Source organism: Pavona decussata, unplaced genomic scaffold, assembly GCF_977016875.1.
Source record: "Pavona decussata unplaced genomic scaffold, jaPavDecu1.1 SCAFFOLD_29, whole genome shotgun sequence".
NCBI lineage: Eukaryota > Metazoa > Cnidaria > Anthozoa > Scleractinia > Agariciidae > Pavona > Pavona decussata.
This window is the reverse complement of record NW_028145452.1, coordinates 990372-1007500: the sequence shown is the minus strand read 5'-3', so window position 1 is coordinate 1007500 and position 17129 is coordinate 990372. Positions and strand designations below refer to the sequence as shown.

General features: G+C 38.4%; 1 protein-coding gene across 1 annotated transcript in view; it reads left to right on the top strand.

Moving 5' to 3' along the window:
• LOC146484829 (alpha-1,6-mannosylglycoprotein 6-beta-N-acetylglucosaminyltransferase A-like) overlaps window positions 1–17122 on the top strand; it is a 37016-nt gene extending 19894 nt beyond the window's left edge. The window contains exons 12-23 of the mRNA XM_085104256.1: window positions 1–43; window positions 1645–1784; window positions 2601–2725; window positions 3479–3550; window positions 4389–4484; window positions 5507–5590; window positions 6545–6607; window positions 6741–6857; window positions 7250–7324; window positions 8358–8454; window positions 9208–9265; window positions 14579–17122. The exon at window positions 1–43 is cut by the window's left edge and continues 92 nt beyond it. Of these exons, the coding sequence (XP_084960382.1) occupies window positions 1–43; window positions 1645–1784; window positions 2601–2725; window positions 3479–3550; window positions 4389–4484; window positions 5507–5590; window positions 6545–6607; window positions 6741–6857; window positions 7250–7324; window positions 8358–8454; window positions 9208–9265; window positions 14579–14780 (1172 nt within the window). The 3' untranslated portion in view covers window positions 14781–17122. The remainder of the gene's footprint in view (window positions 44–1644; window positions 1785–2600; window positions 2726–3478; window positions 3551–4388; window positions 4485–5506; window positions 5591–6544; window positions 6608–6740; window positions 6858–7249; window positions 7325–8357; window positions 8455–9207; window positions 9266–14578) is intronic.
• Window positions 17123–17129: the final 7 nt, after the last annotated feature.

Here is a 17129-nt window from a genome sequence, read left to right as displayed (position 1 = left end):
AACAAATCAGTGCCAAGATTGGTTCGTTTTTACCACAATTCAAGTAAGTACACATGAAGGTCAAGGCTTTAGGTTATATAAAGACTATCTGGTGAATGACATGCATTGCGCAGCTTGTCTGGAGTTTGTGGACCATGAAACCTCCATCATTAAGTTGTTGGTTTGTTGTAAAGCCTGTTACAATGGTTTCAACAGTTGACCAACATTCATTCAACAAAAGTTGAACGGATGTTGGTCAAATGTTGGAAGAAAAAACTAAATGTCAGAATGTTGAAATGTTGAAACCGTTTTAATAAAAGACCTTTATTGTTCAATCCCTCAAATCTAAGGCATCTATTAGGATTTTTCAGCAGTAATATTGCTTTGCATAAGGAGTTTGATTACCTATGATAAAAGAGAAAGAGTTATCGATCTTGTTGTTCATTGTTTGTTTATTACGTATACCAACTTACAAATACCAACTGGTACCTGACGCAGATTTTCACCACGACAGCTACGAAGAACCCCTGGCCAGTGGAAGAGGAAGAAAGAATACCAGAGGCCCTTAAAATGACTCACTTAAAAAAACTCTGTTCAAGGCCAGTGGAGGAACAACAAAGCTTTACTCTGATACTCTTGAGATACTCAAAGCTCAGCGATTAACTAGCTTGTGAACAATTGTTATTACTAATTAGAGAACTTTGGTGTGACCTTCATTAGCTGGGCACAATTCAAAGGTTGTGGTACCGCAATTATAATTTAATATTAATAAAGTCAAAAGCCATAAATCTGTTGTAGAATATGTTGTATATTAAGAAAATTGATGTCCTAAGTTTCTGCCTCAGAGAATGTCAAAGTGTATGTCACCATATTTGTACATGGTTTTTGCACAGTCCTGCACTTGCATTTGCTAACATAATTATGTGCATGTTAAACTGGCCGTGTGGCAATCATAGTCTTTTGCTTGATTTTACAAGTGGACTTGCCAGTGCACATCTCGAGTTTGAGGCTTCCCGTAGCTCAATATACGATAGCATTGGTGAATGACAACTTCACAATAAATTATTATACTGATCATTTCAAGGTTTCAAATCCTTCAGACACCAAAACCACAAAATAACCACATGCCCATAATTGTTTTCCCTCAGAAGCTAACCTTGTTGTAACCTTTCTACTAAACTATTGGACTCAATACTGTTTGCCATCATCTCACATTATAAACCGCCATTGATGATTGATGGCAAAACAACAACAAATGCATGCAGAACATGCTGTTCTATAATCTATGCATTATTTGTGTCATTTCCCTGAACAAGAAACAATACATCATTTGAAGGGGTGTGTGGAAAAAAGCATTAAGTGACATCTGATCTCAAGTCAAATTCTCCTTTGCTCATTGAAGGAAGAACAAGGCAATTTTCCAGGAGAATTATGTAGTCTATCAGATGTCACTTAGGGCTTTTTTTTCCACACACCCCTTCATTTGTGCCTGCCCAGTGAATTCTGTTTCAAGTAAAAAAGCCAACTGGCAGATGTCCAGACAGTCGACATGTTCAATATGTCTGATGATCAAATAAAGATTTGGAATGATGCATATCACTTGCTGTTATTCAAGAAAAACCATTTCCCGCTGTTACTAAAATTATTAATTTGATATTGTTTTAGGTGCAAGCTACGCGTAGTGGACTCATTTGGTACAGAGGCTCAGTTCAACTATAACTTGTATAAAGAGAAGATTGCTGGTGGATCCATGGGGCCATTTGGAAGACACAACCTCAACTTACAACAATACCAAACTATGTTCCGTAAGTATTCAAAACCAGACCAAAAAAAAAAAAATCAAATTTGCTCCATTTTAGTTTGCTTAGTTGGGATAAAGAGGGGGATAGTATTTTTCACATCCTTCAAAGTTTTGTACCACTGATTAAGCAATTAACACTACAGGAAAGTACTGCTCTGTAGCTTTCATTTGTAAGGTCACACTTTAGGATTTAATTTTATCGACAGACTCAAAAGTTCGAACTTGTACAGCATAATAAACAGCACCACAGGAAAGTACTGCTCAGCAGCTTTCATTTGAATGGTCACACTTTAGAATTTCATCCAAGAGTATTAATACTCAAAAGTTAGAACCAACTTGTACAATGTGATAAGCAGCACAGGAAAGTACTGCTCAGTAGCTTTCATTTGAATGGTCACACATCCACGGACACAAAATGTACAAACCACTTTGTACAACATAAGAAATAGCACCACAGGCTTCCAATTATTATTTCATAGGATTTCAAGCATTGCCCATGAATATGTTTCATTTGAATTATGGTAATAATGTGCAGTTCCAGAAAAAATCCATACCCACCCCATGGAAGGTCATCGGAAATTCCTGGGGGGAGGGGTTTCTTAAAAGTCAAAATTTTAGAAGCAAAGTATGAAGCTAAACTGGAATTTCCTGAGGGGACAGGGGGTGCAAAACAAGAAACCTTCCGTGGGGGGAGTATGGATATTTTCTTAAACTGCACAATTATGTTAGCTGGCCCTCACCCATGTCATTTATTTGAAGTAAGATTTGAGTCCAGAAGAGATTAAGGGCATGATATTTTCATTTGTTTTGTTTTCAAAAGCTCACAGCCCTGACAACACATTCCTGGGTTTTGTGGTGAATGCTGCTCCGCCCTCAAAAGCAGCTACAAAGAGAAGACGGAAAGCTAAAGCCTTGGTTTATGGAAAACACTACAACATGTGGAAGGTGAGGATTAACCATCCATCAAGGACAAACGTTACCTTTAGCTTTGTGTATGTGGTTGGTATTCTTGTCTAATCAATTCTATTGTTTACAAAAAATAAGCAGATAAGCAATTAAATATCCCTATCCCCTCACAAAAGGAATTGGAAATTCCATGGGAGTGGGGTGGAACCCCTCAAAGACCAAATAATTTAAAGACAAGTATGAAACTAAATTGGAGTTTTCAGAGGGGTAGGGGGTGGGGTTCTTTTAAGAAAATCCCTTCTTTGGCGGGTGAGGGGGGGGGGTATTTATTTACATGTTTGTTATTGAACAATTTGCTATTAAGGCAGGGGAAAGAACAATAGGAATCCACCCAATAAAAAAGACCTAACCCACCCAGCCCTAATATTTAAAAACAAGCATAGCATTACATGTAATAGTAATGGCATTCAACATAGGAAGAACGCGCTCCTAATACAGATTGGAGTCGAGATTGTATGGGACACTTAGATTGAATAGATGGATCTTGGGTTGGTATCTGGCATCCCCGCAGATTTTGCAGGGGCAGATGACATCATTAGCAACTTGGCAACGGAGAGAGATCCTGCTGACATTGAATGCACTCCCTAATCTTTGATAATTACTAAAATAGTATAGTATACATTTTTGGAACTGCCCATTACACCTGTTACATCTTATCACCGATTACCACAAACTACACCTGTCACCTTCACCATAAAAACACACCTCACTAATGATGATTATTTTTTGCAGGATTTACCAAATAAAGGTTTTCTTGAAGTTATTAACAAATATGTAGAAGTCCATGCTACTGTGGGTGGAGGGGTAAGTAGAAAATAAAACTTGTCAGCCCTGAACCTAGAATACAAAAATTTGTATGAATTACTCACATATACGTTAGTGTTAATTTTAGATTCAAATGTTTCCAATCCTGGTTTTCTTTGGCTCTGGCAGGACTTTACAGTGTTGTTATAATTATTGTCAGTGAAAGAAATGTGATGTTATATGATTTTTTTAGAAAAATTCATGTCATTACTTTATTCACCAGGCTAAAACATAACATCACATTTCTGTCCCATGAACCTAGTTTAATGGCCTTATAGCTCCCTCAAGTCTCCTGTAGCTCAGTGGTAGCATCCGAACTAGTAATCGGATGGTCATAGGTTCGACTCCTGTTAGGATACCCTGTGTGCCAGAGGTTTTTTCTGTGAGAGAGACAGAACCTCGGCAAAGCCGTGGCAATGAGGCGCAAAGCACCAGGAGAAAAAAATAACCTCTGGGTACATGTGCCAAGAACCTCATTTTCATGCAGTTTGTCGTATCAGATATCCTACCAAACCAGTTTTGCCTGCAGAGCAGCATTGCATCTGTACGTTTTCCTTTTTTGACATTTCTGACATTACCCTGGGTGCCAGAGGTTATTCTTTCCATGCGCAGGCACGCGAGAGAGAACCATGGCAAAGCCACGGGAACAACCGCCGATGCGGTTATTTGCTCATTTTTATTTTTTAGCCTTAGAACGGGTCACTGGAGCCAGGGTACTGTAGGGAGAGCTCAGATTCTCTTTTTCTGATTTATTTATGCCTCTGTCACTGACTGCATTTATACATCTACTGAATTTTGTAAATTGAATTTTGTTAATTATTTGTTATTTTTCCTTTAGAATCCGAGTGACGTGGCCACCCATTTACCAAACTTTGTTATAAACCATGGTGTTGTAAGTCAAGCTGAAGTGCAGAAGCTTTTAAATGAATCCATGGTAAGAAAGATGAGGAAAGTCTAATTTTAATAGTTGTGTTTAAAGGGAACCTCCACTCTCACAACAAATTGACGGTTAAGCGTTGGAAATAGAGTCTAAATTCTAAATATTTGTCTAAAACGTAGAAATGACATTCGAGTGTGTTAAAAATGAGATATGATTATCGACAACTTTCGCTTTTAAATTTCCTGGGGGCAGCCATTTTGAATTTGATGACGTGTAATGGTTGCCACTATTGTTATTCAGCAGAAGTTCTTTTGTGTAAAACAATTGAGCAACCTTATTACGTCATGAAATCCAAGATGGCGGCGCGCGGAAAATTTAAAAGCGAAAATAGCCTATAATCAAATTATGTTTTTTCCAACACTGAAATATTATTTCCATGATTTCCAATGAAATTTCAAAGAAAATTGTATTTTCAATGATGCAACGTTAACGTGTTTCGAGAGTGGAGGTTTCCTTTAAGGCTTGGTTCTCATGTGCTGGTGACATGCCAGCATGCTCATAGCCAGAAACTTTAGGAACATTGGGTGTCTAACAGGCTTATTTCCCATCAAATTTCTCCCTGTAATATGTAACAATTATTCACCAAAGTGGAGGTGAATAGCGAGGGATATTTACCGAGCCGTGAAGCCACAAGGTAAATATCCATGCTGTCTTGGGTCCATACATACATAGATGCTAATGGACCCAAAATGGCATAGGTATTCGTTTACAAAAATTATGGGTGCCATACCGCTTTATTACTTAATTACTTTTAACGGGTCTGTACCATTTTTTGCCTGTCGTGTAAATGGTCCTTAAGTTATGTGTATAGCTGCAACAGTCTCATTTATTAATTCTTTTATCTGTAGTTCAAATATATGGATTTTACACATTTCAGTTTCACTAGAATCTGATTAGTCTGGAATGTCAGCCGTCTTCTCCCCGTAACCCACAGGGGGCATGGGGTTAGGGGGAGGAGACAGCTGACATTTCAGACTAGAATCTGATCTGTTTACTGGTGTTTTTGTTTATTGCAGGTATTTGTTGGGCTTGGTTTTCCTTACGAGGGTCCTGCCCCACTTGAAGCAATTGCCAATGGGTGCTTTTTTATAAACCCAAAGGTAAATATGGATTACCTCAATTTTACTCCGGGTTTTGAAAGTATAAAGACTAGTTATAACCAAAGATAAGGGAGTGCGTTCGATGATCTCAATCCCAGGCTCTCTCTCCTTTGCCAAGTTGCTGATGATGTCATCTGCCCCTGCAAAATCTGTGGGGGATGCCAGATACACGTCCCAAGATCCATTCATTCCTTTTCCCATGTAATCTTGACTTCTATCTGTATTAGGAGTGTGTTCTTTCTAGATTGAACGCAACAAGTATTGGACTGCGGTCAGCAATTGCTTGTGTTCAGTAATAATTTTATAACAGTCATGTCATTTGGAGTCCAGTGAAAGCCATACTGTATGTCCCACCTCCTCCAAATGTTATTGCTTACAATTTAACATTTATTTAGTAAAATGACATTTCCTACATGTATGTAGTGATCATATTTACATGTAGTGGTTAGAACCAAAGTTAACATGGAGCATTTTAAGCAATCTTTTGTAAATAGAATAATTTTTAAAATTAATGTGAATTTTATCGATTTGTTTGTAATTTGTGCTTAGTTTTATTTTAAACAATCTTTTGTAAATAATGGTAATTGAACTGAGTGGAGTGCAATTTGGTCTGAAATCATACGCGTGATTTCACAATCGAACGAGCGCGCAGCACGAGTTTGATTTAAAATCGCAAGTATGATTTCAGACCAAAATTGCACGACACAATATTGTCAATATTAATATTCTATTTTTGCTATTTCATTTCCATTTTGATGGGCTAAAGAAAGGATGCGATTTAGAGCAAAAAATGGTGCAATTTGGGAATAAATCGCACTGTTGAGAGCCAATCAGATTGCAGGGATCACCAGTGATTTCAAAATGGGTGTAATAAATATTTTAATCATGTTTTCTAATAAAGACCTGTTATTTATATGAACAGGTAGTTCTTAAGATTTTGTTATGGTTTTTCAGTTTAATCCGCCAAAGAACAGACTAAATACGGCGTTCTTTACGGACAAGCCCACACTTAGACTGGTAAGGAAGATTTTTGCATCTCTTAACAAATATTAAAAAATTCAAGTTCTTACTCGTGGGTTTTTTTTTTTACTTTAGTTAAATGCATCTGTCGCGACAGGTTACTGAAACATTTGTATAACTAACATTTTAGGTTACGTCTCAGCAGCCTTACTGCGAGGAGTTTATTGGCGAGCCGCATGTGTACACTATTGATGTGAATATTTTATCCGAGGTGGAGAAAGTCATGAAGGAAATTATGCTTAAAGAGGTACAAGTTGTATTCCAGTTAGGATATTTAATGTAAGTTGTTCTTGTGAGTTGCAGAATATGCGAATTTCCAGAAATGGCTGGCTTTCAAGTTTTCGTTCATACAAAGTGCCACTGAATTTTAGAATTTTTGGTCCATTTGATGGTTTCCTAGTCACGGAATTAGACATTATACATGGTTTTGTTTCTGGAAATTGACTGCTTGCATTAGTAAAACTCTGTACACCTTCAGTCCTCCTTGGTTTCTGTTCAATTTGTGTAACATTGATAACCGGTCTCTGTGCCAAAATGAAGCTTTCCTGGAGCAATTTCAATTTTAAGGCAAAAACACTTACGCTAGTCTTGCCGAAAACCCTTCAATTAATTGTTAAATAACTCTTGCTTTCTTTTCAGGTGGATCCGTATCTTCCGTTTGAGTTCACACCGGAAGGAATGTTAGAAAGGGTGAATGCTTTGGTTCAAAATCAGGTGATTGATATAAATTGTACATTATGTTCACCCCTTTATGGTTGGGCGTTAATGTGCATTAAGCATTCTGCCCTTACGATTTGCAGCATAAGTGTCTGCAAAGCCACCAATGTGGTCTCGGTTCGATTCCTGGACTCGGCGTCATATATGGGTAGAGTATGTTGTTGGTTCTATCCTTGGTCTGAGAGATTTTTTTATTTATTTATTTATTTATTTATTTATTTATTTGTTTTTATTAGTGTACACGTAGTGGTTTGCACAGTGGCCTTTCAGTTGGGAGATCTTTGAACCTGAAAGTTCCCAGCAAGTTCTCATTGACAAGTCGTTATTAGTCATGTTTTACACGGTGGTTTCACAAAAACCGTACGAACAAGTCGAACAGTCTAAAGTACATTAAAGAAAATAACGGCATTAATGTCTACAAGTAGCAATTTGCCTACTTTATACTTCATGGGTTATCGAAAATAACTGTATTGTCAGGTGAACGACAAAATTTGTCAATTTGTTTCCTTGTTCAAAATTGTCGTTCCAGTTTTTGAACAAGTTCACATTTTACATATGAAAAAGTTAAAATTGTCAACAATAAAAAAACTACACTTGTCGAGAAAAACTTGCTCGTATGCAATCAGCCTGAGAGGATACTTTACTCCACCCGGCATTTTTCCTGGACTGCAAAACAGTCGGGGTTTTTTTTCTTTTAACTTTTTCTCGAGCCTCACAAGCGTGCGAGGCTCTCTCCAGTCCCACTCTCCGTTTATACACTCGCTCCAGACCTTTTGTTTGAAGACAACGCGCATTCCCATGATCTGACAGACCAACACAAAAATACGACTGTTTTGCAGTCTACATTTTTCCACGTGGACTTATAAATGGGTACCTTGCAATTGGAGTGGGATCATCCCAAGGCTCGACCCTCGGGTTGACAAGTCCAACAAGAAGTGCCTTGATCAAAAGCCAAAATCTGCCCAAGGGAAAAATAATGATAGGAGTGGCATTTGATGCTGACAATCATTTTTAATCTTCTTGTATGCAGGACTTTTGCCATCACAACCCCTGGCCTCCTTTGAAAGCACTGAAACCTGTGCAGGGGGAGGCAGGAAGATCATGTAAAGACGTTTGCCTTTCCAAAGGTAATATATCATACGATGCCATCACCATAATTACTCGGCGTTCTGAAAGCGATGACCCTTATTTGTGAGAATGTATTCCAAAAACATCCATACAGTGTACAACCGCAACGTTTACGCATGTCCGCACCAACAGGGCAAAGAACTCGCTTATCCTCGCAATGGCCCGCCAAACGGATAGTACAGTACCTCTTCCAGACCTCTATTTTCGTCTGGATAGCTACGGTCTTTCTCCGCCAAACGAATCAATTTTAGAATGAATTTTTTAGAAACGTGATTAAGGTATTATTAAATTGATAATTATTCACTAGATTCCTTTTAGACATAGTTAGCTTTTGTATTATATTTTAAACATTATTGTAAAATTTTTATTGTAAATATCAGTATGTAATCAATACGTAATTCAGCCTACGGGCTGCGATGTAATTTTAATAAACCTTACCTTACCTTACCTTACCTATTTATTTAGACAGCCAATTGATTGATTGATCGATCGATCGATCGATCGATCGATCGATCCATCAATCAATCAGTCAGTCAGTCAGTCAGTCAGTCAGTCAGTCAGTCAGTCAGTCAGTTTCTGAAACTCTTGGATTACACAAAACCAAGTCCAACGAGGGCTTAGAATCAAGAATCTACATTGAATTTTGAAAACGAGTTTGGTATCAAGTCGAGTTATTTCTGTTGCTGGGGCTTCCTCAGACATGAAGTAAATGCTTGCTAACTTTTTTTCAATTTTTTTTTTCTGTCTTTCAGGTATGGTGTGCGAACCAGAGTTCTTCAACGAAATCAACTCCCGTGACTCATTATCTGAGTAAGTATTTAACTTATACTACGGCTTTGAATTAAAGACTGGAATTTTGCCAATCGCAAACACAAATAGTGCTAAAACAACATATGAGAAACTCGAACATATTTTTTTTTTTAATTCATAGCAACGACAAATACAAACAATACTACGTTACATGACTATTTGAGTTACACTACTATTACTACATTACATTACATTGCTTGTCCTACTTACAGAAATTGTACTTACATTGCTTGTATTCTTTTTAACTAATTACGAAATAAATACACGTGCTACGTCATCCTGCGTACGATGCTAACACAACACACACACACATACACACACACGCACCCCACCCACACATACAAGAGATAATAAAAGATTCCCCTTACTCAACTTTCATACTTAAAGTGCTTCACGCATCGTAGTTGCTGAGAGTGGTCCACTTAGCTCTATATTTTTCGTAATTAGAATTTCTAATGGCTATTTGTCTTTCACATTTGATCTTGCTGTCTAGTAAGGCAAGAAAGACCTTTAAATTTGGAGTCTCAGACTGGTTTCTTGCAAGAAAAACATGATATTTAGCAATAAGAAGATAATGGTTTAACGCGTAGAAGGTGGTCGTTTCAGGTTTGTAACCGTACAGGATTTCAGTATTCCGAGGACTTACATTGTCAGAGCGCTTAGCATTCCACCACATCATTATGTCTTTCCAAAAGATTTTAACGTCGGGGCATTCGCAAAGCATGTGAATAAGCGTTTCGTTCGGAAAGAGGCAGCGTTCACATTCTGGAGAAGCCTTTATATTCATTTTGTAAAGAGAGTGATTAGTGGGTATGATGTTATGAATTAGTTTAAATTGGAAGCTCCTCAGTTTGTTTTCGACTGTGACTTTAAAAGGAAGCTCGTATACTGCCTTTACATTCAACCCTTGTTTTCTAAGATTGATTTCAACGATGGGGGGAGAAAAGGATCTTTCTGCAAGCATCACACGGGCTTTTTTTGTAGAGGAGATGTCAAGGGATGGAACTGGTTCGTTATCGCCGTTAGTGAGATTACCTACGGTTTCGCTTTTCCAAATTTTAGGGATTGCCGCAAGAACACCGCAGTAACATTCGTCACCTCTTTACTGAGCGAGGGACTGAAAAGAATCATGACACCTCTACTGTGTTTTGAGCCGTGCGCAAAGAAAATGTCGCCTCCCCATTCTGCTCGCCAAAAATTTTCCAAGCTAGCATCGCTGTACGTCTCTTGCAGAAAAATTACATCAAATTTTCTAATATGAAGCCACCGGAAAAGTTTTCTTCTTTTGATAGATTTGTTGAGGCCTCTTGCATTAAGAGAAACAGCATTTAAGGTCATATACACACTAGATTTATGAATTTCTTTCTAACGCAATTCATGAACCACAGCTTGCAACGTTCGATAGCGTTTAGCCTTGCGATGGAAATGTTTTGTGCAGATGGTGCGCTGACAACAATTTACAATACGTTGAGTAAGGCGGGTACAAATCACGATGAGTACAACAAGTGTACTATGGCAACTAACACTTAACATAATAGAAACCCTAATTAAACTGCGAAGCAGCTTATTGTATAGAAGGGAATAAGTGCCATTTTTTAAAGGCATGTTGAAAAGAGACAAAACCCTCCTACAAAACTCTCCGCCAAAATTTAAATAATTAATTGATGAAGCGAAAGGGAAGCGAGGGTTTTGAAAGGGAACGTTTGAATAATGTTATGGTACATGTGGGAGAGGGTGGGAAAGAAAAATATAATAATAATAATAATAATGTTTATTTCTTATATTGCGCAGTCTAACATGCTATAACATGATTATAACCTAACGAATATTGTCCAAATCTTCGACTTCATATACTCTATGGACTTGATCGCTTTGGGACTTCCTGAGGCCGTCAATGGTCCAGGCGCTATGCCAGTTGTTGATCTTTTTAACTTTTCTTACTTTAGCGAACAGTTCACGCCTATAGTTAGTAAAGTTCTCATTAATATAAACAGCTCCTGTATTATGAAAATAGTTGTTTAAACTTACTGACTTCAGGTGCTTTTTGGATTTATAGAGTTCATTTTTGGCTCTGTATGATCTGAATCGTACAATGATTGGTCTTGGACCGCCGTTAGATCTTCTCGTAGCCATTCTATGACAGATGTCGATGTCATTGTTGACAATATGTACATTGAGAACCTTTCCAAGCTTGATGATCTTGTCAGACAGATTTTCTTCTGAAGACTCAGGAATGCCGTGAATTTCGAGATTATGTTTTCTAGTGTATTGTTCTAAATCGTCTATTTGGCATATAGCGGTGTCCAGATCGCTTTTAAGACCATCTAGATCGTCGTTTAAGTCGGCAACTTCATCTTCTGCTTTGCGAACTTCTTTCTTGAGCGAGCTCACATCTTGTTTCAGCTTGTTATTCTCCGCCTCTAATTTTTCCAGTTTATCGATGTGGAACTCTAGCGACTTCTGCAGTTCTTCGTGTTGCTTGCGCAAAGCTCTGTTCTCTTTAAGAAGCTCGTCAGTGTTCCGCTGTATGTTGTTCAGTGCGATCCAGATACTCGACAGATCGGCATGCTCGACCATGTGCTCTGTTGTCTTTGCAGTCTTATTTGGAGGAATTTCGGGCGAGCTGCTGCTACTAGGCCTTTCAACTCTCTTCCCTCCAGTGATGGGCGGACTTTCGTCGCATTCGCTTACCTTTTCAGCCATTTATTACGAAGCGGAGAGCTACACAGGACGGACTACTCAAAAACGCTGCCGTCCCTCTTGGCTCTCCCCCAGGCACCGAGAAAAAAAAAAAAAAAAAAAAACTCGAACATATAAAAAGTGTACACGATTGTTGTTCTGCGCAGCACAACCGGTCATACAACTGAAAAATCAGAGAATTAACACTGCACTACTGTGGGAAACAACATTTCATGTAGTCTTCACGTGTTCTCTGCCGCAAATTACGATCTGAGCTACCCACGACTTGCTCAGTCCCGTCTGGTTTCGTAACTCACTCGGTAGAGCACTGATTCCTCATCAAAATCCGGGGATTGTGGGTTCGATTTCCACGGAGGTCAAAGATGTTTTCTTTACAGTCCTGTGGCCCGGATTTCCGTGCTAAGGCAGTGCTCCGTAGGAAATTAAGTGGTTTCCTTCCGACACTTAAATTTACACTGCAGAGTTAATTATCTGATTTCTCAGTAATATCTAAAAAGGCCATGCACAGTGCGAGGAAATAGGGGATAAGCCAAACCACTCTTGGCTTTGGGGGAGCAGGGATCTCGCAGTGGTGACAGCACTCGCCTCCCACCAATGTGGCCCGGATTTGATTCCAGGACTCGACGTCATAAGTGGGTTAAGTTAGTTGGCGTTTGTCGTCCTTGCTCCGAGGTGTTTTTCTCCGGGTACTCCGGTATTCCCTTTTCCTCAAAAAGCAACATTTCTAAATTCCAATTCGATCTGGAAACTGTCCCCAGTTAGTGCTCTGTGCTGAAGACATTGACTCTTAAATAAAGTAATTTATTTATTTGTTTCTTATTGGTTGAAATGAAAAAGGAATTGTTGCAGTACATTAGCTGAGTTTTGGATCTCAGTGAAAACGACCCTTGCTGCATTACCATGCCCTTCGACAATACAGGCACTCAGAACTACAAAACCCATCAAACGACCTTTTTTGTCGTGAATCATAGTTAATTAAATAGTCAATGGACCGTGGGAAACAGACCTTTGAACCTTTGTTTCCCAGACATCCGCCATTATGAGTGATGGCAGTGAATGACATTTAACGTTTAAATGTGCCCTCAGGGATGAAATTTTTAAAGGAAAAATTAGCCTTGGTGCATTTTTATCCGTGGTTCCCAACATCAAAATCTTTTTTTTTTTTTTTTTTTTTTTTTTTTGTATTCAGAATATTCTTGTACTTGGTTTTCACCTTTGTAATTTTCCGGGTTTGTTTAGTAATAGACAGAAGGCCACAAGTTTATTAGTGTTGGCCAGTCTTTAGTGCTACCCTCTTTAACTAAAGGATTTTTTTTTTATTAACATTAACAAGCATTAACAACATCTTTATTAAAACAGACAGTTACAAGCTGGTTATATACCTACCCTTAGTTAAATAGCTAAAGCTAGTCGAGGCGGGTAGGTATGTCTATACTAAACTAAATACAAATAAATTTGGTGTTTACAAATTGACAGCCACAGTTAAATGAAAGTTAAATAAGTAGTAAACAAACGAGTGAATATACAAAACAAAAAGGATTCGCAAGCTGATAGAAATTAAAGGATTGTTACAAATTTATTTACTTACTTACTTTTCTAACCTACTTACATACTTTTCTAATTTATTTACTTACTTACTTTTCTAACCGTTTGATGAGTCATAAACTTCGGAGTTCGCTTGTTGTTAAAAGGTGGAGTGGTTCTATTACTGGGTATTTTACCATTTGGGATATGACACTTGCGAATCAAATAGCGCCTTCCCAACAAAAAAAAAAGTGTAGTTTTCCATCGCCTGAAATACAAACTTATTATTGAACTTCTCCCAGTGGCTTCATAGCTCAGCTCCCGTTCAATCCTGGCATTTTTGCAGGATTTCTTTGAAATTGCTATCGAAACAACACTGCAATGGTTTTTCAGCTTTTGTCAAAAATAATTCATTGTGAAAAAATCTCGGCAGATCTCTAACACGGTTAAACTGATTCAAAATGATAATAGATAGATTTAGAATCGCGTTTAGGGCAAACGGCAAACGTGAGATTTGCGTTTGTGTTCTCATGAAAAAAAAAATAAATGCATAGCTGAGAATAGTGCTAAATAATTCTGACCTTTGATACCAACGCCAAACTACTCAATTTTACTGAGAAACTAAAAACAGCGAGCGGCAAATGTAGGATAAACATGGTCACGTGGTCATCTCTGCCGTTTGACGTTTGACGTGATTCTAAAAGTATCACGGAAATTTGATGAAAAAAAATTGTCTAGTTTTGTTATAAATTATCACTCCAGTGCAATAAAACTGTCGATTAGTGCCTCTGGCCTGAGATAGAGAAGGGTCGGAATGGACTGAAACTTTATTTAGGCTAATGTTTTTCAAGTTCACACATTTTTGTTTTCCAAAATGCGCTAGAACAGATCACAAGTTGTTCCTTTCAAGAATTGAGTTGATTTCTTTCCTCTCGTTCTTCAAGAATTATTTTGTAGCTATGCAAAGGTCTTATTTCACTATTTTTAACGAAAGAGGTCAAAAACCCCATGATACTTCCCCTTTAAATATAAAGGCAGCGATATCTCCAACTCGTCTTGCTGTGTGACTAATTCTTGTTTGCTCAACAGGAATGGATTTCCTTGTAACACGAGTCGCCTTGAGGAAGTACCATCACTCATCGCCCCAGGCTTCCGACAGGAACCTCCGGCCTGCATTGTTCAGACCCAGGCTCTGCTGTTCAGCTGCACGGGAACGAGTCCGAGCACCATGCGTTTGTGTCCATGCAGAAAATACAAAAAGGGACAGGTAGCTCTATGTGAGGAGTGCTGACACATGGTCACTTCCCCTCCCTCCCCTCCCCTCGTCGTGCTCTGTTGCACAAAAGCGGGGTCTTATAGTTGGCACTGTAAATTATCTCACCGTGGACTGAGGCAAGAAGGTTTATTGAACTCAGCACCTCCTCTTTTCCATCTGAAGGTCGGTGATTCCAGTCGATCAAGTCTCAGTTGGTTCTGTAGACAAGAGACTCTGCTGCACACCGGGATACCTTGGTGTTAGATAGATACCAGGAAATCATTAGGTATACCTGACAATAAAATGACGGGAGATTATGGACTAACATCCCGTCCAGAGTGGAGTACCAGAACTCGTGTAGTGCCTTGTTGGCACGAAGACTGAAGATCAGCGCCAACCAGGTACACCTGTGTTTGAAATGAGACTTTTTCGTTGAAAAAGGACACAGTGAAAAGTAACTAAAGTACAGTAGACTCCCACCTTGCAAACCACTCCGTTAATATGTTGTCATCATGCTCAGAGGCTGGAGCTTATTAAGACAATCGCTGAGTGTGGTGAGTCATCTTTCGGGGTTTTTCCTGTACCTACTCAGTTCCTTCACAGTAGCACATCCAGTGTTACCAATCCGTTATACGGCGGCTTTCATTTGGTCAGAAGTGAAGTTTAGCCAGTGGAGTTTTAAGCTAAGAACCACTTTAATGCGACCACCGAGTCAGCGCAAGTAGATTTTGATGGCCTGTTTTACAATGCAACGAACTCAATCGGGGCCATCGAAAAAACCGACACTTTGAAATTTAAAGTAATGTTCTTGTTTTTGATTGGTTTACAAACTACCAAAGCCAGACTCCTTTGTTGTACACGTGACCTGTGATTGGCTGATCAATGTTGGGTGACTCCGGTTGAGTTCGTTGCACTGTAATAGTGGTTGCATCAATGAGGCTCTTTTTTACGTGCCATCCATTTCTTGCTTAATCGTCGTAACAGTAATCCATTTGTTAGCCCTGTGACGATTTTTAATTTCCAAGCCCATTATATCATGTAGTTTTAATAGTATTTTTAGAGATTATGATAAGTTTTAGCAGTTCAAAACTGCAAATGAGTTACATCGATGCTTGGGACTACAAATGAGGGGCCTCCCTGTAATGTTCCAAGCTTTGCTGTTGCTAATTGTAACCCTAAGAACACAACTGAAAAATGGCTATACCAAACAACAGTTTCTCATGTGATGTAATCTGTCGTGCTCAGTATTCCTTCAAACTGTGACCGTGACCGCTCCCTTGTCATTTCAGATTTTAAACAGTTGAATGTATTTTTTTCAGAGATGTTGTTGATATATTTTCTTCTCTGCTTTTTTTTTTCCTTTTGAGATTCAGTCGTGAAAATGGATGTTTATAGTTTTAAAAAATTAACTCTCAAACGGACTCCGTTTTTGTTCAAATTTTTGTAAATTTTCTAGAGGCCTGTAGTTTTTAACCTGCACCCCGTTTTGAGCTACCATACCATAACTTTTATTTAAACACCATTACTTTTTCAGCAATAGCTTGTGCGGTCGTATTATAGCTTAAAAAGTACGATTCTAATACTTAAGTAATGCTAATAAATAATATACTAATACTAATAATACTTAATGTGCAGTCTAGTGGGCAATAAAAATGTCATCTCTGTTTCAAAATGTTTGAGGGGATTCACCGTTAAAGTCAAGGTATTTCAGTGTTTACATTCCTTAAACTTCCTTAAATACTCTCCTGTGCTGAATATCCCCTGTAATAGAGCCGTTTTCAAATGAATGTCGAAAGTAATTTAGCGTTTGCTTTGGTTTTGCTTTACTAGACTCTATGATTGGTTGCCAAAATTCGCGCCATTTTCTCAACCAATGGGAAGCCAAACCAAAACCAATCGTGCTTGGTCGCACGTGTTTTCCCGCGCTTGGCGCAGGTTACATGTATTTGCTTCGAGTTCTGATTGGCGGACTGTGCTGTTTACATCTGTTGTGATTGGCCAGGAAATTACTTTGGTTTTGGTTTAACAACAGTCAATTGAAAATCGCTCTGTTAACCCTTTTCTTAAGTCAACCCCACTGGTGAACCGCATCTAAATTCTCCTTACAAGATCGCTGACTACTTAACCAAATTTTGCAGGACATGACAACGAACGTAAGTTTTCTTGTTGTTAAAACAAATTCTCTCAACTAGTGCCATGACAAATATATGAAAACGGTGAGGAGAATTTACATCTTGATAATTAGAGTTAAGGGTCAAATTGCTCCCGGTCATTATTTGAGGAAATACATCATTTGTCTTAATAATTTATAGCAATGTACGTCAAAGTGTGCGTACCTTTGAAAAAGGCTTTGTACCGTTTAATAAAAATGTTTAAAATAGACTA